General features: G+C 41.4%; 1 protein-coding gene across 1 annotated transcript in view; it reads right to left on the bottom strand.

Moving 5' to 3' along the window:
* The window catches only part of mnat1 (MNAT1 component of CDK activating kinase), a 34,154-nt gene extending 9,594 nt beyond the window's left edge, over positions 1-24,560 (bottom strand). The window contains exons 1-7 of the mRNA XM_053335608.1: positions 24,366-24,560; positions 17,418-17,570; positions 16,933-17,006; positions 16,158-16,261; positions 15,818-15,958; positions 14,402-14,533; positions 3,206-3,327 (exon numbers count right to left, since the gene is read on the bottom strand). Coding sequence (XP_053191583.1) covers positions 3,206-3,327; positions 14,402-14,533; positions 15,818-15,958; positions 16,158-16,261; positions 16,933-17,006; positions 17,418-17,570; positions 24,366-24,454 — 815 coding nt within the window. The 5' untranslated portion in view covers positions 24,455-24,560. The remainder of the gene's footprint in view (positions 1-3,205; positions 3,328-14,401; positions 14,534-15,817; positions 15,959-16,157; positions 16,262-16,932; positions 17,007-17,417; positions 17,571-24,365) is intronic.
* Positions 24,561-26,308: the final 1,748 nt, after the last annotated feature.

Raw genomic sequence — 26,308 nt, forward strand, 5'->3', positions numbered from 1 at the left:
CAGATGCTCATCGACACACACAAACAAAAATAGAAAGTACATTTTTGTGTGTGTGTACGTGAGCTCATGTACATAAACATAGACATATTAACTACGATTGTATTGGTGCGGTGTATTTTGGTGTGCACTAGTGCTTCCACTCAGGTTATGTCCATCAGCAGGCCGGGGATCAGAGTGAGGGGGCGGGAGTTAAAACAGCTACCGCTTCGGTCTTTGGTTGCTGTGTGCTGAGATTCATATCTTAGCCATGTCAACGTAAACATCATATGTTTCCGTTTGTGTCTCCAATAGAGTATTTACTTCTTCTTTGATTTTGTTTATTAAAGGCTTTTTACTGTTCAACATAAAAGCAAGGAACCATGGCAGGACATTTGGAGTACAGACTGCAGTGTTAGATTCATAGTCTACTCATAATTCCTGCAGCTCACGCATGGTTCTGGGTTGGTGCCAGTCAATGAGATGGACAGCACTATACTGGCATTACTGAAACCTCACACAGTCGGGGTCCTATCCTCTGTGGCAAATCAAATGCACCTATGCACATCAGGGGAGGAGCATTGAATATACATGTGTGTGTGGAGGGGGGTAGACGTTGAGGTAGAAGCTGAATGAGCACTTTTGGAGGCCCCTGTTGCCTGAACATGCAGCCTTTACTCTGCTACAGTATTGAGGCAGCTGTCTTTAATATAAGAGCTCAGCTCAGCCCATATTTATTCAGGTACAGCTGACAGAGAGGGAGAGACAGTGAAAGAGGCGTGGCCCTTCTTTTTCCTGGCAGCCATGCAGCACTCCTGCGGTTTTTTGGGGGGCAAAGGGACAAGGCGAAAAAGACACAGACACTGAGACAGAAGGAGAAAGCGCAGCGGAGAAGAAAAGAAGTGAGTTGAAATAAAAAAGCATGGCTCCAGTCAGTCCTGTGTTAACTGGACATCCTGTGCAAGCGTCCAGCCCCAGAGGCCCTGGGGCCACTAGGGAGGGGGTGTGTGAGCTCGACTCTCCAGTCTCATTTGATGGCTGTGTCTAAGACAAATCACCAGTGGTGCTGCTGTCACCGTGGGCCTTGACCAAGACAAACAGCCGTGTTTTAAAATAAGTACCTACCCCCTCACAGCCCTTTCACCTCATCTACGCTCAGGCACATCCATATCTCCTCACACATTCAACCATATTCCCTTCACAGGTCATAGGACTGGAGCTGCAGTCCAGCGCTCCACACAGGGGACTCACTTTTCACCCTCTCAACGCTGTCTGCGTTCTCCCTCCTCTGCACACACATACTTGTGAATATTTACCACATCACTCCAAGTTCCATTGTGGCCAAAATGCTGGGACTGCAATAATGGGGGTGAGTGTGAGTGCATATGACACAAAATGTATACCAGCTTTAAGGGACACTGTCTGTGTGTGTGTGTGTGTGTGTGTGTGTGTGTGTGTGTATGTGTGTATGTGTGAGCTTTATTATCTATGTGTATCTGAGCTAGCATGCACAAAACCTCAAACTTAGCTGAATCACAAACTGCCAACTGCGCAGAAGTGTCAGCACTATTTCTTGCTTTTACTTAACAGCACATTGCATCTTGGGAGTTGTGGTTTGTCTGAATGGGCCTGTCTGTGTCGCTGCCTGCGGCCTGCACCAGAGGGACTGGTGTTCCTCACTGAACTGAGCCTCATTTATCTCCGTGGCAGAGCTGTTCCTCTCCAGCGTCGGTCCTCCTGGACCCCTGAACTGCTGACACCGGGCCCCCCCTTCTCTTCCTCCCTTCTCTGAGCACCAGCATGCGGCAAAAATTGTGAGATGTGTTTCATCTGCATATTGATCAGCCTGGCCAAAAGAACTAGGACCTCAGCACTTCACTGAATACATAATGCAAATAAGTGCCAGTTATTCTGCTTTAACTCTCCTGTAATCCTTTAAAGAGAACATTTCACCTTATGTAGGTACTTTTCAGATAATTAGGTAAATGTAATTGTGCAACAAAAGTCAATAACACTTTTTATCTGAAGAACAATACTGAAAAAAGTACAATGAAACTAGAAAACCTTTATCCTAAACATGCTGACATTCTGTTCAAATAAGCATATCTCAGCCAAATGAAGGTTATTGTCAGGGTGAAGCAATGCTGAAAGTCAATGAGCTCGCCCAAAAAGAATATGACCCTGTTTTGCTTCTATCACCCAATAAAAGCAGGCCGCTCTCAGTGTGTGGGCAGACTTTAGTGCCAGCCAGTTGCAGTGCAGACGGCTGGGCGCTGGGATGTCTGATGGATGGCTTGCATTCGGTGAGGACTGGACCAATGGCGTCGTGGATTGATTGGCCCAAAGGGGCCGTGGGGGGAAAGCACTTCCTGTGTGTGTTAATGGACGCTCCTGCAGAGGCAGTGTGGCGGCTTGTGGCAGGGTGATGGTTGTTACTCTCTCTCACTCTCCCTTTCTCTTTCTTTGTCCCAGTCCTCCTCCCCCCTAATTTGCTTTCACTCTCCCAGTTAATCAGAGGAGAGTCAAGAGAGACGAGCCAGGCTTCCCAAGCAGAATGGATTTCTAGCAGCTCTCTAACAAAACCTTTACAATACACTTAAACTATGTGCAGAGTTTAAAAAAAAACTCTTCAACATTCAGCACAACACTCATTTACAAGTCCCATAGTTTCCTATAATTTCCTAGAGAAGAAATGATGTGGAGCGTAACTTCATAAAAGGTTTGCAGAAAAGGAATGGAACTTGGTTCCTCTCACAGGGAAAAGTGAGACAGTGTTTAGTTGCTTAACTTTAAGACAATTAATTTCAATTAATAGCTTAGTTCGGGTTTTTTAGTCAGCTGGACATGCAAAAACTTTAAACGTGTCTACAGGAAAGCATGCAATTAAACATATATGCAAAATACTTTATTTTGCATATACTTTAACCAAAAAAGTTTTGATAATAAATGAATAATGAATGGATATTTACAAGGAAATCTCTCTGAAAATCTACAACTACTATAACAACTAATAAAACTGTCAAATACAAAATTCTTTCCAGAAAACTTCCTTGGAAATTATGGAAAGGTTATTAATTATTCTTCTGCCTATCATTCAATTTGACAACCATGCTCATCTCAGTGTTAAATTAAAACTCAGTGTCCTGCTTGAAGGAACTGAAAATGACTCAATCCCTGATTATGACAGATGTATGGACATGAGTGTAAAAAAAAAGAAAAAAAAAAGTACCCAAGTCTGCCCAGCTGCTCTAATTCAGGCACCGCAGGTCCATAGGTGTCAACTTGAAGGGGCTGGTAGTGGTAAAGTGCTTCCTGTATCTTGGGCACAGCCTGTAGAGATACGGTCTGACGCTGAAAACAGAAAAAAACAAAAGACAGAAATCATCATTATCTTAGTTTATTATGCAGTGCAACACTGGAGACTGTGACTGTGGCACAATCAGGAAGACAAACAGAAAAAACAATTTGAAAGGCTTAATGTCAATCAAACTACAGCATTAACATCTTGACTGACTGGTTTGGAGAAAGGAGTTTGGTCTTACAACATTTTCACTTTCCTCAGGGCACTGCTGGTTTTGTGGAGAAACCCAACTGAGATGATAACTGAACATGTTTTTAGTGGTGAATACATTTTTGGAAACTCAACAACTATTGCTTGAAATCTGATTAAGATTTCCAAGATCTGATTAAGAGGAAACAAACGACATAATAATTATGGTGGGGTAGATTAAGAAATATAACATAAAGCAGGTGTACTTCCCAACTTCCAAACTTGGCTATTCCCATAAAACCACCAAAAGACAAATCTACTGATAATGTATAAATGCATAAAAAGAGGAGCGCCTTGGTAGCTGAGTGGTTACCACACATGCCACATAATGGCAGCATCCATGGTTTGATTCTGGCAAGGGACTGCTTTGCTGCATGTCATTCCCCCTCTCTCTCTTTCCCTGTTTCCTGTCGGCTTCAATGCCACATACTGTCAAATAAAGGCAAAAATGCCCATAAATCTTTAAAACAAAAAAAATGCAGAAAAGAGAGAAATGATTATATGTTGACTGTATTTCCACTGATTCACCAAAAACATTGTGTCCTACAGACGTAAGATCTGTCAGTGTTTCCCCTACATGCTTTCAACAGCAGTGCAGTGCCGCTGCTAAATTATGAACTCCACAGCTGAAATTTCACATTGTACCTAATAATCACAACAGATGCAAACCACTTTCTCTGCTTCAAGCAGCTGGTGGTAAGCAAATGGGATTGTGTGTCATTGCTGCAGCCTGTCCTCTCCTCCACACACACAGACACACAAAAAGGTTAACGACAACAACGCTCATTATTGTAAGTGCAGTAAAACTTAAGTGCAGTGAAAAGCCAATATGTATTTAATCAAACCACCTGTTCAACAAACAAACATGTAGAAAAGTTATACACAGCACACAGTACGCACAGGGAGAGCTTTATCATAAAACAATATTTCTACAAGTCTGTTGTTTTTGATCAAATTAAATTTGGTACACGAGTTCTCTATAAGAATGGGCGGGCCATATTGAAGCATGGCCCCACCTTATGGTCATTAGTGAAACACCACTATACTACTTATCAACTGCCATACAAGATTTTTAAAAATTGCTTTAGATTTCTGCATTTTCAGCAATGCTTTAATCTATTACAGCTGTCTGCATTCACACACATTTTCCGCAGGAAATGCATTTTCTAGTTTCAGCTGCTTTGCCTGCAGACTCCCATCCACCGCTGGTATGTTTTACACATCCACAGCGCACTGGTTAAGCTAATAGCGAACAATCTTAAACAAAAGCTGTCTTTATGTAGCCTCACTGTTTAGCTTAGGCTGCCAAATATCTTAATATTTGGCAAATTCTTGTAACTTTGCTACAGGCTGAGATGGCAGCCCTCCCTCTACCAGCGGTACCTGCAGGCAGTGAATGACAACAGCAGCTGAGGGAGGGGGGGGATTACTGATTGATGTCTTTATTCCTCATTCTTTCTAAACTTCATTCAGTATTTTCATGCCAGAAGTTTATTTTATTTTGTTTCCAGTGAGATATTTTAGTTTATATAGTAACGTTGTTGTTGTAAAAACTATTGTTGCTGCACTGGAAACAATATTTCTAATAAATATCAATTCTAATCCTTTTCTGAATTAGGATTATTTCATGACATAGAGCTTACTTAGTCATTGAGCATATTTGTGTAGTACTGTGAAAAACTAAAACCATTTTTCTTTTTTTCTTTTTTCAAATAAATAAATATTGTAAGGTGGAAAATGATGTGAAAAATACACAGTTTCTTTGGTCAAATACCAGAACATTTTCTTGGGTGAGAACATCCAAATCCCCGACTGTGTTGAGGCATTTCATTCTTTGACATTTATTACAACTATATCTATCTGGGCCTCCGGAGTCCTTCTGGTGTCAAAAGCTCCTGTAAATTATCACACGCATGATTCGGTGAACATGAATAAACCTATCTGGAACCATTCCAAAGTACTTTTAGGTTATTTCACTTCTGCTGTGCACAAGTACAGGTCCTGGCAAAGTTGGCTCTGTGCACGCAAGACAACACTGCTGCTAAAAAAAAAATCCTATTAGAAACACTAAATCTGATATGTCAAGCACAGAAAACTGTCCATTTCTTCAATCCATTATTACTCAAAGTTGAGATTTCAGTCAAGCTACTCCAGTTCCTAATGCCCTTGACCAAGCGATCAAGTGAGAAATCTGATACTTCTAAAGGACATTGTAGAATTGTTCGATTTGGGGCTCTGCCATTGAAGGGGAATTTCCACACAGCGTCAGACTGCTATGTTTTCTCCAGCATTAAAGTAATCAGCCTCAGAAGACGAGCCAGAATCATGAAACAAACCTGAAATTAAAAAGATGATGTCTAAACAAACAGTGACTACTTTAGAGGGTAGCAAAGGAACTCAAAGACAAAGGAAACATAAAAAGATAAGAAAGAAAGCAAAGAAAGGAGTAGTGGGGGGAATATAAACAACAGAACTCAGAGGGGAGCTGATGAAAACCAAAGTAAACGAGTAACATGTGCCCCACGGCTTCAGACTGCCTGCCCTCACACATGCTTTGGCCCATGCAAGCGCACACGGGAAAATAAAGCCACCTAAGCTGAACTGGAAGTTACAAAAGCACAATGTGATGCACGCTGAGATGGTGATGAAGGTAGATCAACTGAGCCAAACACAACATGGTGGTAATTATTCTAACAAAACACATATAGAGAAAACTTACACTTGTAATGGTATGTATCATAAATATGTAGTGTTAAGGCATTCATAGATTGATTTTTTACAACTGTTTTTAGCCACTTCAACATGCTTCATATAGTTTAGTGTTTTCCTACATTTCCAAGTATTATTGGGCGATTTGACAAGATATACATTCGACAATAAGTCATCTACAAAAGTTAGCTACTTTTTGATATATGGTTGTACTAGACTTAATTTGCATCATTGCCAACAATGGACTGTTGTACAGCAGTATTTTCAGATTCATGTTGCATCTTTCATGTGATGAAGCACTTTGTTCAATAGAGTGGGTCAGGTTTTTTCTTGTGAATCTTATGCATTAACAGTTTCTTGTGATATAGTCCATCTAAAGCTATTTCTTTGAATAATTTCAGCTACCTGAACAAAGCAAGCCTGAACCTGTCTCATTCAGCAGTGGTTTATACATGCAGGTGGGAGGAACAGCAGTGATGGCGACAATGGCAGTATATTACTGGCGAGAGAATGAGTGGGGTTTTCCAGTTAAGAAATAGTGATAGGTGAACATTGACTCAGAACAAACCAAAAACATGCAGCTTTGGCTTTTATGATGCCATTAGTGGAATAACAAGCATTGTTCTTGTTGATTTCTTTTCCTATGACGAATTACATCTGAGCATAGAAAAGCGGTCCATTATAAAGAACCTCTTGCTCCTTGACTAGACAAATCTGGTATTAATTAATCACTTGTGTTCTCAATCGCCCCATCGGACAGATAAATATGCAGTGTGTGAACATGGAAGTTACTGGCTTTCATGTTAGCCAGGAAACGTAGTGCCAAGCTAGCCTGAGAGAAGTGGGCTGGTGGCACACAGTTGGTCCGTACAGGCAGACCCCTCTGTCTTTAGTCGGCAAGCTGCTCAGAAAATGATCGAAACATGAGGATTAGATGGTGATTTATGGAAGTAAATTGATTTCATGGAGTAGAGGCTTGTGGCTTGTACTTCCAAAGTTTACATTTAATGGTGGAGCAGCCCAGAAAGAATGTGTAGTATTTTTTGTTTTTGTTGAATGTTTTGTAGATAATAAACTCTATTTTCATTGATTTGATGACTATATTTTCAACATATGATTTTCAGACATACTCCATGGCAAAAGCTTTTTAAGAGTGAAATCCTTTAGATACATTAATGTCTTAAATGCTGGTTTACAGTAAAGGCAGCTTGTCTACTTCCTCCTACAACTGGGATTTGTCTAATAAAAAAACAACGCCCAATTAAATAATGGCCCTGGAATAGCTTAACCATATCTGCACACTTTTTAAACACCATTTAAATGCTTTTGGGTGGATTGCTATATTTCTCCTTTAAAAAAACACACTAGACACACAATTGTCTATGGTTTTTGCTCACCCTTTAACCTCAGGGTGCCAGTGATCCCCCCATCCTGTCCCATCCATTCATCCAACACAGCAGACCCCCACCACAGGCTAATGAAACCCAGACCAGTCAACCCAATCCCAGTAACTCTCCCTCTCTTTCGCACTCCTTCAGTCTCTCCATCCATCTTCTTTCAGACTTTCAGCACTGTTTAACTCCCCTACTGCGGCAGTCAAAGAGACGCGCTGGGACGAAAGGGTGGAGGGAGAGGCAAAAGAAGAAAAGTCTACAATGGTGGAATGGTGGAGAAAGAGTGCAGCAAATTGGAAGTTGCAGATGGCTAAAGGGCAGTAAATCAGATTTTTAAGCGACAGACAGATCAGCCAACTGCCAGTCTTGAAACATTTCTGTTGCATTCCTTTGCAAGGGCACCTTGAAAACTGGCAGAGACGCATCGGCAGGAACAAACACAGCATAAGACATGCATACACAATAACAGTCTTTGTTCTCCTGAAAATGTTAACAGAAATGTGTACATATGTTGCTACACATAACCTGCTTTTGATGCATGACAGCCCATCTGACTATCCATGTAACGCAGAGCTGCTCCATCCTCCGCTCTACCTAATAATACTTGAAAACTTTCAATCATGGACTCATCACGTCCTATTAAAAGCTTGTGTGAATTACAGCATATGAATGTTGTTTTCCAAATGCTTCGGTGAAAGAAAGCAACAGAAGGAGGGAGAGAGAGACGGGACCCCAAGCCAGGCCCAGTGAAGCAGAGCAGAAATGGCTGAGGGACTACGGGCCATTGAAACAACACTTCTGAGAGCGCCAACGCAAACATCTGCTTTCAACATTACTGGGGGCCCATCTTACTACCTATACAACATTATGTACTGTATGCCCACATGCTGCTTTTAAGTTTGTGTATTATTGGTATTTAAGAGTCTTATAATACCCCTGTGACACTAAAATGAAACTCTAGGGACCATCAATCTTAATAAAACCGCAGGGGAGGATGATTTGAGGAAATCACCTGCGCGCCAGAGGGAGTAGTCCTACTTCTTCTGCTCTTGTGATCTTCCTACATTTACAGAGTTATAGTGATGTCGTTATACCAGCTTCAATTTCCTAGTAGGAGTGGAACTACCTCATAAGGTCAAATAAAGCCAACTTAGCTGCCTGTCCAGTTGGTGGTAGGGCAGACAGGTGTGCTGGCCTGGGAAAAGTGTTTTGCACTTTGTGCCTCTAGGTTTTGGCTCGTGATGTCCCGTCACATTACTCCTTCTTAACTTGGCCGTCCATCTTAACAGTACCATCTGGGAAAGAAACAGGGTTAGCCCATCTGACAGAGCGATATGGCAGGCATTCATGTGACTTTTATGGGGTAGGGGTCTTATAAAAGTCACATTACTTTTAAGGTATGAGAGGTCTGCCCCCGAGGCATAGTACCGACTGTGCCAAAGTCTACATTAGAAACAAGACATGGTTGGGTCTTTTCCATTGCTGCTCCTAGATGTCGGAACAATGTTCTTTTTAAACTCTTCTTAAAACTCACTTTTTTGGATGTTTTACCTGCTCTGGACCTCCCATGATTTGATGCTCCTTACTTTGCTTACACTGCATCTACAGTTTTACCATTTCTATTTATAACATTTGTTAAAAGACTCCAAACTCTTTAAAAAAAACAATCGTATCTGAGAAATTAGAGACTTTGCATTGTGCCACTCCTGATCAATAGCTAATAGTGCATCACCAATCAGAATGCCACCAGAAACACGTGCTCCACACACACACACACACACACACACACACACACACACACACACACACACACACACACACACACACACACACACACACACACACACACACACACACACACACACACACACACACACACACACACACACACACACACACACACACACCAGCAGCACTCTGCAGGTCCTATCTCTCCCCTGACTTTGCACCTCAGCAGGACACATCAAGGTCACTTAGAGACTAACCTCTCCATCAGCACCTCCCCATCAGATCCACAGACACACACACGCAAAACCACATATGCCTGCTTGCTTCTCAATAGTTTGAGAAGCCTCAACTAGCTAAAGCACAGCTCCAGAGGCAGTGAGAGCCTTTCATTAATGTACAAAGTGATAATGAGAACAATGGAAAGGGAAACAGTGGTCAGCATTGTATAGGGGATAACATTAATAAGCCTAGTTAGGGACCAGCCTAGTGCCATCCCATTCTCAGCCCACGCTTCCACCTACTGCCCTGGCACTGCCAGTGCTTCTGTGTGGATAAAGAGCTTTGGGCTGCCCACTGGCCCACTGAGCAGCAAGTAGCAAGTGTAAAAGCTGCTGTCCGCACAGTGCCTTCCCTCGCCTTACAAGTTTAAATATAACCGCCTGACCAGTGGCAGCTGCCCCAGCGCAAAGCCCCTAAAGCTGACAACTCCTTTTTCCGCTGGGCTGGCCTAGGCCAGCCTGCCCGTGGGCAAGGGTTGATGAGGCCAACCTAAACAGGGCCAAGCCAGGGGCAGGGGCAGAGGTGTGAATGCCCACATGTGCTGGTGCCAATCACAGCTGACGGGTCTCTTTACCCCGTGAACTGACCCCCTTTCCCTTAAGCACCGGCAGCTATCAACCTGCATGCCAGCAACCCAATAAAAAAGAAAAGGCCAAAAGTCATGGGTTATGAACTTTTCTGCAACCCCCCCCCCTTTGGTCTGTGAATCAATTATTAGTATAAACAACAGGGCAAAATACAGATTTTGTCTACTAGTGTTTCAGAGTGTGAATAAAGGAAGTAAAAATAACACTGAAGATGTTGAAAGAGTGAGTGAAAGTTGGAGGGAAGGGGAGGGGAGGGGAGGGGAAGGGGGTAATGTATCGTCAACTCTACCAGGCAAAACAGGTTAGGCCAGTCCGCCAGAGGAAAGTAAAGTAGAGCTCGGCCTGCGCTGACGAGTATGTCTCCCGAGCAGAGGTCACTGTAGAGGACAACTTCACCAAGTATAACAGGCCTGAGCAAACAAGCTCACAGAACGTGTGTGTGAGTGTGAGTGTGAGTGTGTGTGTGTGTGTGTGTGCGCGTGTGTGTGTGTGTGTGTGTGTTTTCTATGGTAGTCAAATTCCACCGCTTAAGTGTAGAATGGAATAAAGCCAGAGAGAACCCGAGGTTATTATAGCCAGCTACACATCTATGTTTAGGGATAAACTTTCCACCCACATTTAGCTGATTGTGTGTGTGAGTTGTTTATGTGTGTGTGCCTCCTGCTTTCATTAGGTGCCCATGCTGGCCTCGTCAGGTATGTCAGCTGCTCTGCCGCCTGTGAGGAGTGGATTGGGCCACAGCAATGCTGGAACTGAGGACCTTCCATTTAAGATGGCGCTGAAAGCTGTCCCAAGGTGGAGAGATTCCCCATCGGTCAAACCCGCTCAGGAATGGGACACTGTAGCAGCTAACGACCCCAATCTTACATGTACACTCTAGACTAGAAACTAAAACAACTGTACTGACACAAAGCCAACATCCTTAAATACATTTGAAAACTAAAAAGGAATGTTTAACCAGATGTAATATATATGCTAATGATCTTAAATGTGTCCATATTTGCTCTGAGCAGGTGCCAACCATAATGACTCTTGTCATCGTGACTCTTGATTATCTGGATTGGCACTGGGGCTGGTCTTATATGTCACACAACAACAAGCAACCTGTTTAAACAATAACTAGTTGCCTCCCTCCAGAGAGTCCCTTTTGATATGAGTGGAAGTCTATTTTTAAAAGACACTTTATTCTTCAAAGGATGTTTACTCAGACTGGGTAAGGTTAGCGTGCGCATTTGTGTGTGTGCTTAGTGTAGTGTTTGTTCATTCACCTGCACGCGGGCATGTGTGTGTCTTCCTTCAATAGAGCGCCTACAAAGTGAGGGATTAGTGAGTGATTTCAGACCATTCCTGAGGCAAGACCGGGCCCATCCCACCTCACATCACACCTGGACTGAGACTACTTTACCCCAGGATCGGCTAACTTCCTCGAGCATCCATTCGACAGCATGTTAACACACAACCAGAATAACCCGGGATAAGGGTTGGATTCCCCGTCCCTGCAAAAAGTAGTGCCAGCATGGCTGAGATGTCTGCTCACATGTTCCCAGTAAACAACATCACAAAGCTAGATGCAACGTTAGATCACTCTTTAAATGAAGACCGGAGCCACTGGGAATCCAGAGGAGAATTGGCATCCTCACGTTCCACGGATCGGACGGCTCAGAGACAGGCAGATATGTCATTCCAATGGTGACGGCTCACCTTGGCCTGGGGAGAAGCAGCTGGCTGGAGTGCTAGGGGGGCAGGTGGTCATGGTGGGGGTGTGGGAGTGGTGGTGGTGGTGGGGGGTTTGGGGGTGCTGTGAATATCTGCTTCCATGACTAGTGAACTTACACAGCACCAAAAACACCCACATGACAAAACAAGATATCATGAATCAGCCCTTGCACGTTCATATCTGTCACAATCTGTCTGTTTCTCCTTCGTGAAAGCGCTTCTTTTGATCATCAATTAATCTTTCAGTTATCTTTATAATAAATCAAGTAACTGTTTAGTAAAAATTGCACAGAACAACTCCCAAGATTGCTTATTTCCTCTGTCTGAGCAAAGTAAAAAACAAAAAAATTAATATAATAATAGTTTTACATTTACGATGCAATAAAAAAAAGAGAATGCAAATCCGGCATCAGTAAAAGTTTGGCATTTTCTGCTTGATAAATTACTTAAATTACTGGCAATCATAATTATGGGTAAGGGTTAGGGTTAGATCATCTGTCAATCGACTAATCAATGTACTGTCAACACATTTCAGCACTAATTGACATCACCATCACTGAAAAAGGAAGTACAAAACAGTTAAACAACAGATCCAATACAATAGTTTTATTTGATTGTAAACTGAATGTTTTAGGGTTTTGGACAGTTGGTTGATACAAATGAACCTTAGGCTTTGGGAAACAGTGATGGCCATTTGTCAACATTTTAACTAAATGATTGATGGAAAAACTCATTTAAAAGACTAATTGGTAATGAAAAGAATTGTTAGTTTCAGCTTGAAGCTCGACTATGAAAGAATACCATTGAAATGGCCCAGCTCTACAGATGTGTGTTTTTACATTTGCTTCTCCTAATTTCTGCTGAAGAAAAACTCAAACTCTGCTTGGAACAAGGGACCACAACCTAGCAGATAAATGAATTCCAGCAATCTGCAGGAATCCACCGCTCTGTGCTGAACCTCCACCAAGTCAAACAGAAGTCATTCTTATGGACTCCGAGGTGAAGGGAAATCCAAACCCACACGTTCCCCTGACTCGAGTCTCTCGGTCCAGCGCAGCAGATGCATGGCGAAAGCTCTGCTCCACCAACAGGAGCTCAGTGATGGGAGGATGAAGAAAAATGGGGAGAAAGAAGCAGGGAAAAACAGCCACGGGAGAAGCCAAGAGCAACATAATCATGCTGTTTCTTTCTCCATCAGCAAGTTTAACTTCATGCTGTATATCAGGACGATGAGAGCCAGAGTAACACATCTTCCATTTGGCTGAATTCAATTTAGACTTGCTTTTTCACTGGTTGTGGATAAGCCAGTTGTCTATTTGGGATTTATCTTAATTAATTAATGATTTTTGTACAGGCTAACTGATTATCAGCACATCATTCTTTAACCAGCAACTTTTCAAAATGGCTACTTCAAAGAAAAAACTATCAAATGGGCAGGACTGTCGAACGAAAACAGGAAAAGTAAGATTTGAATAATACCTGAGTATTTCAAAACTTAGTTCCAGCTTGAGCCTAGGTGAGTACTAAGCAGATCTCTCTCCCACGCACCACTGAACTGTGGGAAGACAACCATGCCTCATGAGGGTTGTTGGGGAGGGAGGGGGGTGATGACACAGCCTATCTCATCACAGTAAAATGAAAACAAACGACTGAAAACCTGAACGACGGCCAAATGGAAGGTCTCTCCAGACACGGTGCGCACAAAGCTGAGAGCTTGGCGCGGCCAGAGCCTTGAGCCCACATGTGCTCTCTTTGTGGGTCCCACTGCTCACCCAGAAGAATGTGATGACATGACTTAAGGGGTGAGGGTCTGTTTCCACACTGAAGAAGCACCAAACACAGAGGAACATCCTGCCTTTGAAGGTCTGGACTGTTATCACCGCTATTTTCACGAGCGCTGCACATAAAGCTCAAATTAGCACTCAACTAAAATCACCACATGACCTTAACTACTCAGAAACACTGAACCGCCAGAGAATAGTTGTTTACAACCACACAACTCAGGCTCACAGTAACTGTAATAGCCATTTGTCATAGTACCTTTGGCTTATTCATGCTCTTTTGTCTGTCTGTGCTCATCTTTCTTGAAGCAGCAAAACCAAGTCTGACAAATGCATGACTTACCATTTGTTCACACGTATGGACTCAAACAGTGGAGGCACAACAACGTACAATTCACTGTGAACTGAACCTCGAGAAATATGCTGGGCTGGCACTACCAAACCCAACTTAAGACTCATTAGTTACTGCAATGTGGGGACACACAGGGACACCTATGACATGCAGGATTAACAACCTTTCAACAAAAAAATGCCCTTTTGGAGCTGAATATGTAAATTATTGTTTTTTCACTAAACAAATGAAGCTCATGAGAGGCAATAGAGTCTGCTTCTTTGAATCTTGGATGACCTCTGGATGAACAGGGGGTTAGAGGGCTAATATATCCAAAGTGCTGCACTCACCAGGTTGATTCCAGTTGAAAACAGGGTGGTAGGTTTGACCGCCTGCTTCTGTTGCTCTATCTGTGTCTCCAGCTGGGCAGCACGGACCTTATGTTGGGCAAGCAAGATGGTGGCCGGAAGTTGAGACTGCTCCTGGAGAAACAAACAGGATAGAGCATTTTATGAGAAAGGTATCTTATGTATGTGATATATGGAACAAAGTGCTTCATCGGGAATAGCTGACACTTATATATGTTAAGGCCTTTTCCTTCTGTAAAAGCTGTATGTTGAGAAGAGTCCCCCACCCATCCAGATAGACATCCCTGTCTATTTGGATAATTCAGCATAGGGTGCTTTCAGGCTAGCTTTCACATTATTGATGCAAGCCATATTCACAAACTGTGGCACTGCAGGGGACGCTGCTTCAAGTGCACTGCGCCGCCTTCACCTCCATTAAATGCAAGGTCGGACGTTTCAATTTCTCCAGTGGAGTGTTGCCAAGCACAGAGGTCTGAGAACACAAGCTCAGACACGTTCACTGAGGAGGTAGGGTATTTTTGATGGGGTGGACAGCAATGGTAGGACAGTCTAGAGGTGTCTCAGCATTTAAATATCAACTAAAACTGATTTAATGGCTTCCAACACTGACCAGAAGTAAAATCAGCAAAGGATACATTTTCAGTCAGGTGCTGAGCTGCATGTGCAATACACTGATTTGAGTGTTTGTGAGCATTTGCTTTATATGCATGCCATCACATGGTTAACATTGTTCTCACTTCAAAGTTCTTGAGGAAATGAAATGATAAAATCCATAAAAGTAATATAAATTCATAAATAATCCATTATCCATAAAACAAACATTCAATGTACATCATTCTCATACTCATGAGGTAAACACAATAATCAACAAGTGTGTTCCAAGTTCCAACTCATGTTGTTATTCACTGCATCAGGAATCAGCAACAAGGCTTCAAAAAGTATTTGGTGGCTTACTGCACGTGTGAGAACAGTGAGCTTTCTGGCCACAGGGACGTACAGATGTCAGAGCTCAGCAGAGTTCCCCCAGGGGGGTGAGAGCTGATCTCATCTGCCTACAGTCAACAGGCCCTGTGCCTTAAACAAACAAACACACAGCTTAGCCTGCTATCTGTGATGGTCCTTCAGAAGCCCGCTCTGCAGGAACAATCACTTCCAAAGCCTGCAGCTCAACACAATGGAGTCAAGAGGCTTTGGAATCACAGAATGAGAACAATGCAGCCCGCAGCACAATGACTGGTAATAAGCTCTTAATGATCTCTCAGCCATGAACCCTCAGGCTGAGCATATGTGTGTGAATGTGTGTAAGACATGGAACATCTGTCATAAAGTGAGTGCTCTTTGCTTCACAATACTAGCTGTTCTGTGAATATATGCACATGCAACATGTGTGTATCTTACCAGTTCATCCAGCAGAGCCTGCTTGCTCTTCCTCTTGGCCTGTAGCTGCCTCTGCTCCTCCTGCAGCAAATCCAGCCTCCGCTGCTCATTGCCCTGCTGCTCCAGCAACAGCAGCTCCTCCAACTCCTCCTGCTCTCGTGTCTGAGAAGAGCAAGAGAAAAACACAGGATGTTGTTACTTCTTTGCCCATATTCAATACACACCAGCATTGGTAATGCAACATTGTACTGTAAAGGGGGGAGCAAGAGAAAAAGAAACTTTCCATCTAGTGTATATTTTAGTCTCAAATTATCATTATTAATGAAAGTATAATTAATGGATAATTGCACTCAGTACGTACAAGCTTAGCCTTATTCTTCTGGATGAGATCTCGGTTCTCCCTCTGGTACTGCTCCATCCTCTGTTTGGTGTCTTCCACCTCGATGTTGTTTGTCAGGTTATACACTACATTAGAAAAGACATAAACCACCATCAACCTCTGCAACCAATGGATCTTTTTGTGGTTCCATCATGTTGTGCAGATAAGCACTGTTCAAACCCACAATATTGTTATTTTAAATCCTAGCCAAGATCCACATATAGCAAATGTGCCCAAATGCTTAAATGCATGGAATGGTGTATAACAAGTTCAAGCCCTGTACAATTTTCCATCTGATGATTATCAATGGGGAAAGCCTTAAAATGTCATCTGGTAATTCAATATTTTTCTGGGGATAGATTTTCAGTGCCATGCTGGAATGAGGGGATGTAGAACATTAACTTATATGCTATTGTCAGACTGTGAAAAGAGTATGCATTAATTTTAAGGCTGTTTAAGGGGAATTTTAAGTGGTATTATACGTTTAAAAAGGGGAGATAGTCAATGTTGAACATCCCTGCACCAACTTTAAGAACTAGCCTATAAAAGCTCAATTTTGCCCAATGATAAGGGTTAAAACCCCATGTGAAGTTGCCAGTCAAGATGTGTTAATGTTGGTAGAGCTAGCCCCTGATCCATGGCTCTGGCTGGCACTAATGCCTATTAAACATCTGCCTGTGCAGTCAGAGTCAGGGAGAAATCATTTCAGCAGTACTAAGCATCCCTTTAGTGGTCAGTTCTAAGCTGGTTCTTGTACCTATATCCTCCACTTCTTCCAGATAGTCGTTGTAGTCTCTCAGGCTCGGGAAGTCAAAATCTCTCTTGTTGTATCTGCAGAAGAAAAACATTACTGATGATACAAATAGGAAAACCGGATGAGAGCAAATATGCATTACAGGTTGCATATTGTAGGGTAAACAAACATTTATAGTATCCATTAAATCAAGCGTTTTATGTCTTCAAAACATGCTTGCATACTGGTTAATAGACATACGTTAGATGTCAATTAAGGGCCTATTAAGAGAGAGGGAGAGAAAGAAGGCAGGGAGGGGCAGAGAAGTAAAAACCTGGCATGGAAAGAGCCTTCTTGATTGAGGCCCCCCTGGGGAGACTCATTGTCTACAAAACAAACAGTGTAATGAGAAAGACAAAGGTGGCTTAAGAAGTGGGAGGAGGCATGGGATGACACATAAACACTCAGAGCCGCACCCCTCACCCTCCCAGTCCCCCCCTCTCACTCACATCTTCAGCACCTTCTTGCGAATATCCACCTCTTTATCTACAGTGGGGTCTTCGAAGAGCTGCACGCGGAAGTTGCTCTTCCTCAGAGGCGTGTCACACTGGACGCAGTTGCCCGAGCCGCGGACAAACAGCATCTCCACGCAGTTCTCACATCTGCGAGGGCAAGAGACGACAAAATTGAATTTAACAAATAGCACCGAACTGTGTTTGATCCTTACAGAAGTGACACTCCCACCACAGCGCAGCCTGAGAGTCAGCTGTGTGTGTGCGTGCATGTTGCTGTGGCTACAACTTTCCTCAACGTGAAGCAAATTTCTGTGTTTTTTTTAAATGTCTGTAAGTTATCATCAGGCGCAGTGGGTGATAATGGGGCATAGGAATATTTCCTCTGAGTGCTCAAAGATGGCTGGGATTATGATTGGAATGTCGATTAGGCTGCCTCCTACTCTCAGTCAAGAGGAAATTAGTCTGACACCCCATCAGTGGAGTGTCTGTCTGCACTGGAAAAACATTTGCTTTATTGTTATTTCAACAGACCTCAGTCATTCTGCCACGTTGCATAACATGATAAGATCCAGCTCAGTAATTTACAGTGTAGTCTATCATTATAAGAATGGACCGAGTGTTACGTAATTCTGGAGAGAAATACAGATGGACAATTGTAGTGTTGTGTGTATTCCTTATTGAATTAGTAAATTGAAGGATTTTAGGCTGAATTGTCATTGATGTTTAAAGCTTTCATTTATCCATTTTACAAAAAAGTATGTGATGTCCACGTGCAATTCCAACTTTTCTCCTTTTTTTGCCAAAAAAAAAAAAAAAAGTCCTTATTATTCCTGACACGATGCCTGAATGAAAGGAAGCTGTATCATGGAGAAATTTGAGCCACATTTTTAAATACAGTGGAAATCTAGGCTGTTATTGATATAAATATCTACTATAAATCTGTTTAATGGATACGATTACTTTCCGAGACAAAATATGTAGCAGTACAGCACAGTCATGATGAGTTTTTCAGGTGGCCTTTGGTTCCTGATATAAGCAACCACGAATCACAGTTCTCTTTGGTAAAGAGCAGGACTATCCAACAGTGACCAGTACTGAACAAAAAGGCTGAAACACCCCTCAGATAATGTTGGGGAATTTCAGGTTAAGCCCAGGTTCAGACAGACAGGGAGGTTAACGTCATGCACCATCCAAGCACCATAGCAACTAGCAGACCTACCTGAGGGCACAACCCTGAGCTTAGCCATCAATCACACCTTTATGCAGGTAGGCGTTTACCCATCAGTCACACTTAAGTGAGGATTGGACACTGAAGACAATGAGAATGTTCCTAAATCTCCCCTGATGGGGGTGGAGGGTCTGGATAAACGTTTGCACAGTACACTCTTTTAATTAAGTCTCTGTGGAGCTTTATTTCCACAGGAATTCACCTTCCTGCTCTTGACCACCTTCACAGAAATGGCCAACATCTGGTTTCCAACTGCTACTATCTGCTTTTGAGAACTGACAGTTTTCATAATAAAAATATAGCAAAGTTGAGGGGAAAAAGACAACATACGTCATTGATGGTTGAGTCATTTCTTTCCAAAGTCAAGGACTGGCTTGAGACACTGGTGCCTTGTCAAAAACTCTCTGGGGATGGAGTCTATTAGAACAATCATCAAGGAGTCATCATGCAAGGCATTTCACTTAATCAGCAGGATTCAAAGCAAAAAAAAAAGCAGTTACAGGAGAAACTGCAGAGCCATGGAGTTTGACTGTTTACGCATAGCGTCTCAGATATGGGTCAAACAAGCACAACCTGCCAAGTGTGACACTGAAGCTTTTGCAGCCATACAACACACAGATACAGAATAAATGAGGCATTACAAGAGACTGACTTATAAGCATGTCAGTTCAGCTTGGCTTAGATGAAGCGACTAAATATAAATGAAAGCAGAACTGTGGACAGAAACATCTGCGTTGTCCAGTTGGTGCCACAGAGCATGAGGAGCCCCTGCTCGACTTCAGCCTGGAAGAGGCAGATGTTCATTGTGGCCTGAGGCTACGGGAGATGTATAGGCCTGGCCATATGGAGGTAGATGGAGGGGATTCAGCTTGTTTCCACAGGCCCACAAAGAGGCCATTCATCAATATGGGGCGAGGAGTGGGGCGTAGCTTGCCCCCTGCCCCATAAATGGACCACACAACAGAACTTTCCAAAGGGGAAATCCTGTGTAACTCTAGAGCAAAGAGGTGAACGTCTAAAAAGGAGGGAGGAGACTTTTAGAGTCAATTTGCCATCTTTCCTCTGAAGTGTGCCTTCTCTGAGTCACAACACTCGAGTTGTGTGCTTATTGCACTGTGTAATCAAAGGGACACTCAGAAATTTCTTTCTGAAGCCATATGACTGGGCCAAAGCAGACATTTAAGTGGGCAGACATATCTCTAGAGGCTTGCCATCTCTTTCCCAGGGCTGTTGTCACACAGTGAGTCCTCCTGACTCCTCCCTCTCTCACCTGTCCTGCTCAGAGCTCCAGGCTCCTATCTCTCCCATCTGCAGCTGTCAGCAGGTAAGGGGGGGTGGTAAGAGGAGGATAAACAGGGTCCTGGCTCAGCAAAGAGGCCTCCTTTCCATCTCCACCACCCCCATCACCCCTTGGTGACATTGCCTGTATCTTTGCCTCTTCCCTATATAAGAAAGAGCAGGAATGAAACAGCGCTAAAGACAGACAGGAGCTGTTGCAAAGCTGATGATCTTCTCTGGACATTCACAGAGCAGAGCTGACTTTGAGTCAAATACAAGCCCGCTATGACACTTTGTCCTGCCCCGTGACCTACAATACCTGCAGCGGTGCAGTGAAAAAATGCTGAGGCCCAACAGTTTGATTGCTTACACAGGAAGCTAGCCGGTCATGTGTGATCTGGAAAAAAAATAAACCCTAGATTTGGTGTACTTTACACACTTGTAAATTGGGCAGGTTCCAGATGTAATATCCCCCATTGTTAATGTGAATTCAAGTTAAGTTTTCTTTTAATCATAATCTAAATGTTCCTCAAAATAAAAACACATTTTAATGTAGTAAAATACTGTGAGAACAAGTGAAGTGGTGTGAATGGGAGGTTCTCTGTGAGCAGCAAAAGCAACAAAATGTTTTACTCGCTATTTGGGTGCCCATATTCACTTTGTGGCCACGTTAGATGAGTAAATCGATATCACTCACACGTCTCTCATTTAATATAAAACACTGTATGATGTTTGTTTAATCAGTGCAACAACAGAAAATGTAAAAATAATGTGTGGTTTTTTGAGGGGATTGGAGGTGGATGATTCAGGCTAACTTTGCCTGACTGTTTATGCTAACTGCTAAGCTAATATACCTGTCACTGAGCTGGCAATAAAGCGCATAAGCACAGTAAGGCCGAACTTGCTGAATCTAACTGATTATTTTGACTCATTTTGACAACATTAAATGGAATTATTGTGGGGATTTGTACCAAACAACTGTTTTTTTCAAGTCTGTAAAATATGGTGCCAGGACAACTCTCAGCATGACAATATTTAATTTAAAATTGTATTCTGAGACACATTTTGCCTTTAACAAACATTGCTCCTCCTCCGATTTGAAAACTACAGTAAGCCATACTCAAATTCTGATACAATTTCAATTAAATGTTCAGCCCTAAAGCGCAGTTTCCAAATTATCAACATGTCCCTTTACTTACCAAAGTTAAGTTTGTAAGTATACAGTCTAGTGTCTTGACCTTTTAAATCTACAGTTAAACATTTTCTTTTAGCCTCTAGTTTTTATAATGAGAATTTTTTTATTTAATCCTTGTCTCATAGAAAATGAACAGAGATTATTTCTGGACCAATCGACACCCATGACTACACTCTTCCCACTTCACAAGTATATGTCGCCCTGAAACATGTGTCTATCAGACCTAAGAACATATTTCTAATTAACTGGGTGTGTCTTGTCTGTCCACCTGCTAATCAACACCATGTGCCTAACCCACATTTGTTTGTGCCTGCCTGTGTGCCCAGTGTCAAATGCCAAAGGACATGGGCCCGGTGCCACTGTACAAAGGTAATAAATAACACACATCAAGCGCCTCCAGTGACAGGGATACAAAATGTGCTATGGTGAGGTTTAAATTTAGACGCATGTTAGAGGTGGAGAAGCTCAATACTGCATTGCATCGCCAGGAAGGCTGCTCAGCCCCGAGTGGAATGGCGACTCGACAAAGCCAAGAAAGAGAGGCTGAGACAGTTATTTCAATGAATGAATCATTATAGAGTGTAACCATGGCTGCAGCAGCTCATGGTTATATTTATCACCAGTTACTTTTTCTTTTTTTTAAATTAATACCACAAAACGTCACAAATAGTATAAAATAAAAGTAAAAATAATAAAAACTAATTCTCATCCCTGTTTCTCGTACTGTATGATTTGATAACATTGCGTTTTTTTTTTGTCCAACCAAAAGTCCAAAAGGTAATCTATGTTATAGTGACTATAAAAGAGAAAGAAGCTACAAAACCTCACATTTAAGATGCTGGATCCAGTGACTGTTTGGCATTTTTGCTTGATCAATTATTAACCTATTCCATTCATTTGAAAGTAGTAGACATTGTAGCGCCTTGACCTTTTTAAACTTAAATGAACCACACTTATTTTAGCACTGTGTCTATTTTTTTTAATAATGATTATTCAACCAAGAGAGTTGAATGGCCATCCCAGTCCTGTAGAAAATGAACAGAAGTTTTTGATAAATTACTTAAATGAAGAAAAGATGATTAAAATTCCTGTTGATTTACTCATATGTTTGAATACTTGTTTCAGCATAAGAGTACCAGCATGCAAGCCCACAAAAGAGGTAGGTGGATAAGATAACTGAGTTGATAAGAATTGATCATTAATTTAAGAGATAATTGGCAAGTATGATTGTTATGGTACACTTTAGAAATATACACATTATCTCTCTTCTTTTTTTTTTTTTAAAGTTACCTTTCCCCTACTAGTCTACGACTTTTAAACCTACATGAATTGTTTTAAATGTGGATACATCACTAAGTATTGGACTTAGTTTAAGTACACATTTACCTAATGTACATTCCTACATAATTTGACGTTTTATATTTCCCTTTGATCCTTGTTCACTTTTTCTGCACATAGTTGTTCATTACATCAAATGGGCAAAAAGAGCGACTGTGAAATTGAAACACACTGCTCAAACTACAGTACAAACCCACTTATTTAACAATTCTAAAAGAAGCCTGGCAGCAAATAAAAAGCCAAATGACATCAGTGATGAAATTACTAATACAGCTGCCGAGTACAGTAGTTTCCAAGTGGTGCATAAATTCACTGTTGCACCAGCTCTGAGGAACAAACCCAAGGTGACCCTGGCTGGGACATCTCTCCTAAATTGCTTCATTGCAAAATCATTTTAATTTTCTGCGTGAGGCCCCATATACAGACAGAGGCGGTGAGTTATGAGCTTGCTGACCTGATGACAAAGCATGGCCACTTCCTGATGGTACAGTCAATAAACAGACAGGGTCGAAAAGATGCTCTCATCAGACTCTCACCGTCCTGCATGATGCTCGCAGAGAACATGTCCCCTTTATTTAAATGACCAGGTTTTTGAAACAGATGACAAGGTTAAATATAGAAAAACGCTCAGCAAACAAGTTTTGACAGGATGTGAGGATGTGGCTGACTCACAATCAAAACTGTAGGATAATAATAAATTAGACTGTGAACTTGTGATAAAACAATTAACATATTAAGTCATCATAATAAAAATTACACTTGAGATAAATGATTGATGAAGTAATTTATCATATAAATAATATTTTCTGGTGTGAGATTCACAAAAGCAAAGGTTTAGTTGCTTGTCTTTGTTTCATGTGACTCTAAATTAGATGTTTGTTGGTTTTGGCTGTTGGCTCGACTATGTCAACAACTGAAAACATCTCTTCAGGGTTGTGATGTAGGAAGGGCATTTGTTTAGTTATTCTATGCAAACACATGAATCCCAAATGTGTAGACCTGCTGTGACTGAGCCACAAACCAGGCCTATCACACTTAATAAAAAGGGTTTAGGTATAAGCCTTGATGTGGCTAGGTTTAGGCATAAAGGTAAAAATGGCTACCTTATAGATCTTAATGGCAGGGTAGAGGTTTGGTCTGGCAGGGACTTTCATCTTTGTCTTGGGTTGAATACATGAGAATCCGATTTACAGAGCTTACAATTAATCAAATAGAAGCAAAAAAACATATTAGTTATGAGATAATTAAGCTGTACATCCCATTCAATTGAAATACCTTGAAACTGAGACACTATGTTGAATTTGAAAGTAGATGCTGGCCCTCCTTCACGACTCATGCAGTGGATCAAACTTCAATTACACATAGTTTATACAATTATGTCTCATAACTTCTTGTATTTTCCATAAAATGTCATATGTTGTTAGAAATGAGCACACACACATAAAAAGCTGTGTATGATTAAAGTCCTCCATCATTGTGGCATGTCGAGCCAGGTGTAAACAATCATCTGTTTAGTTTAAATGAAAGCTAGCGGGCTGCCATATTGTTTAACACTACCAGATTGTTGATATGGAGCACCCATACACATGTCTTCAGTCTCTCTAGCCACTTTTAACGCTATTAAATTGCTTAAACTATGTGAATATAAAAGTGTCTTTTACATAATGCAGCACATCTTTAAGCACAGGCGACGCTTTCATGACGCATTTTAACGTTTTCCGCTAGTCTAGCTAACCGTGTTTAATGGGTTAGATATTAAACTGAACACAGATGGAGATCATTTTACACACACATTTGAGGCTTGTGTTAATATGTGTCATTTTTTACACGTTTTTGAAGCAGAAACGTCGTGGTGTGGAGAGGTTTGCACTTTGTTTAGCTGTCGGACGTAAAATGTACTCACAGCGTGTGTCCGCAGACGTTCACCATCAGCTTCAGGGACGGGTTTCTGTATTTCGTGGTTTTGCATCTCGGACACCCTTGGTCGTCCATTTCTGTCTCGAAAACACAAAGTAATAAGCTTGACAACAATGTCAACAACTCGCCACAGCTCTCCTGTCACTTTCCAGGCGGCGAACCGCTGCGTCACACACAATGTGGTCCGACGGGAAGCTCCACTAATAAGATTAGTTCCTCTTTAATGATGACCTCTACAGCAGCGGCCGGTGGTCACACTGTGGTGCAACCGCACCCAGGGGTCCCTGGAGAGCCCCGGGAGGTCCGAGGTACAAAAAACAGCTGAGTAGTTTATTTTTCACGTATTCACACTATCACTTGCTACACACAGCATCCTACACACACACTACAGTAACATAATGGCATACACAAATAAATGATTGGAACCTCAAGTCACACAATTGCCCCCTAAGAATAACTGCTTACATACTGTTTACTGTTTAAATAACTACTGCATACATTATTTTCCACTGGTCACTTAAATTTATATCAGTATTGCAGTACATTGCCTGTTTTCCCATGACTATTTAGATACAACTATTTAAGTTATACACCACTATTGTTATTATTTGATTCTTTAGGTAAATAATGTTATATTAATCACACAACACCTCTTCTTTACACCAATGCCAATACTGTTTTGATTTCAATCACGATCTATGCCCACTTTTTACTTACTGTCCTTTACTTGTTTGTTTTTTACTTATATGCCTTTTGTGTTTACTTATATCACTATTTGACTTATTTAACTTCTTGTATAAAGCTGAGTTGGTTCAGAGTCAAAGACTTCCATAACTGGTAATGATGTTGCATTGTTATCAAGTATATATATTGATTTATTGGTATTACTGTCTCCTCTGTGCAGTAGCCTGTAGATGACTCCCTTTTTCCATGATCTAGTGTAAGTCTGCAAGTAAGAATATAATTAAAATTTAAATTAAATAAATATAAAATGTCCCTATATGATTCCCCCCATTGCCTCTAACTCTATAGTATCTGGTTTAGTGTCTGGGGAAATAAATAATCAATTATAATAGATATATAATCTGATTATCATATACTATATAATATATGATGATATATTGGTAAAATAGTGACTACAGGGCGGATTAGTTGAATAGTTTTAATTCAAAAGCAGTATTTCCAAGTGCTACAGCTTTGAAAGCAAGTGCACTTTAATGCATCCAAAACAAGCCCAGACCCGTCTTTTATTGATTTAGTGACAATGTATAAATGTCAATAGTTGTTAGGACAACAAAGTAGTCCATAAGGTTAGACTCCATTGCCACACTGGACAGAAAATGATTATTCGCAAAGACAAAAATGACCAATTCCTCAGTTTTGAAGTTTTGACAGAATAAACATGATGCTGCAAGACAAAGCTAGTTAGCTTTCACATATTCCTCTGTGGTCTTTAATAGCTTACAAATGCTTATGTTTAAAATGTCTTACTAATGCACATCCTATTTATGTAAGAGAGATAGCTAAACTGGCTCTGAAATGAAAAGGGAAAATAACACGTCAGAGCTTCGTTGGAAGACAGAAATATGTTGAGATGGACTGAAAATGAATTTAATATGAAGATGTTACCTTCAAATAGTTCAAGGCTACATCAAACCTTTTAAAAATGAATGGATTGAGTATGATCTTACATTGCTTCTTGGGATCATGATGTGATGTGTTTTGGCTTGATATAATGTCTGTGTGGCTTGTGATAGACAAAAAATGTCAATACTCATTCTATTTCAAATATCAACTTCAACTGTTATAGATCTGCCTTGAATGCTATTAAACATTTATCCAGTTGAAAAATAATAAGAATAAAAAAAGTATTTAGAAAATATAAGTTGAAACAGGGAGTGTGGATATTTTGTCAATTCTTCTACATTC

Source organism: Scomber japonicus, chromosome 16 (assembly GCF_027409825.1).
Source record: "Scomber japonicus isolate fScoJap1 chromosome 16, fScoJap1.pri, whole genome shotgun sequence".
NCBI lineage: Eukaryota > Metazoa > Chordata > Actinopteri > Scombriformes > Scombridae > Scomber > Scomber japonicus.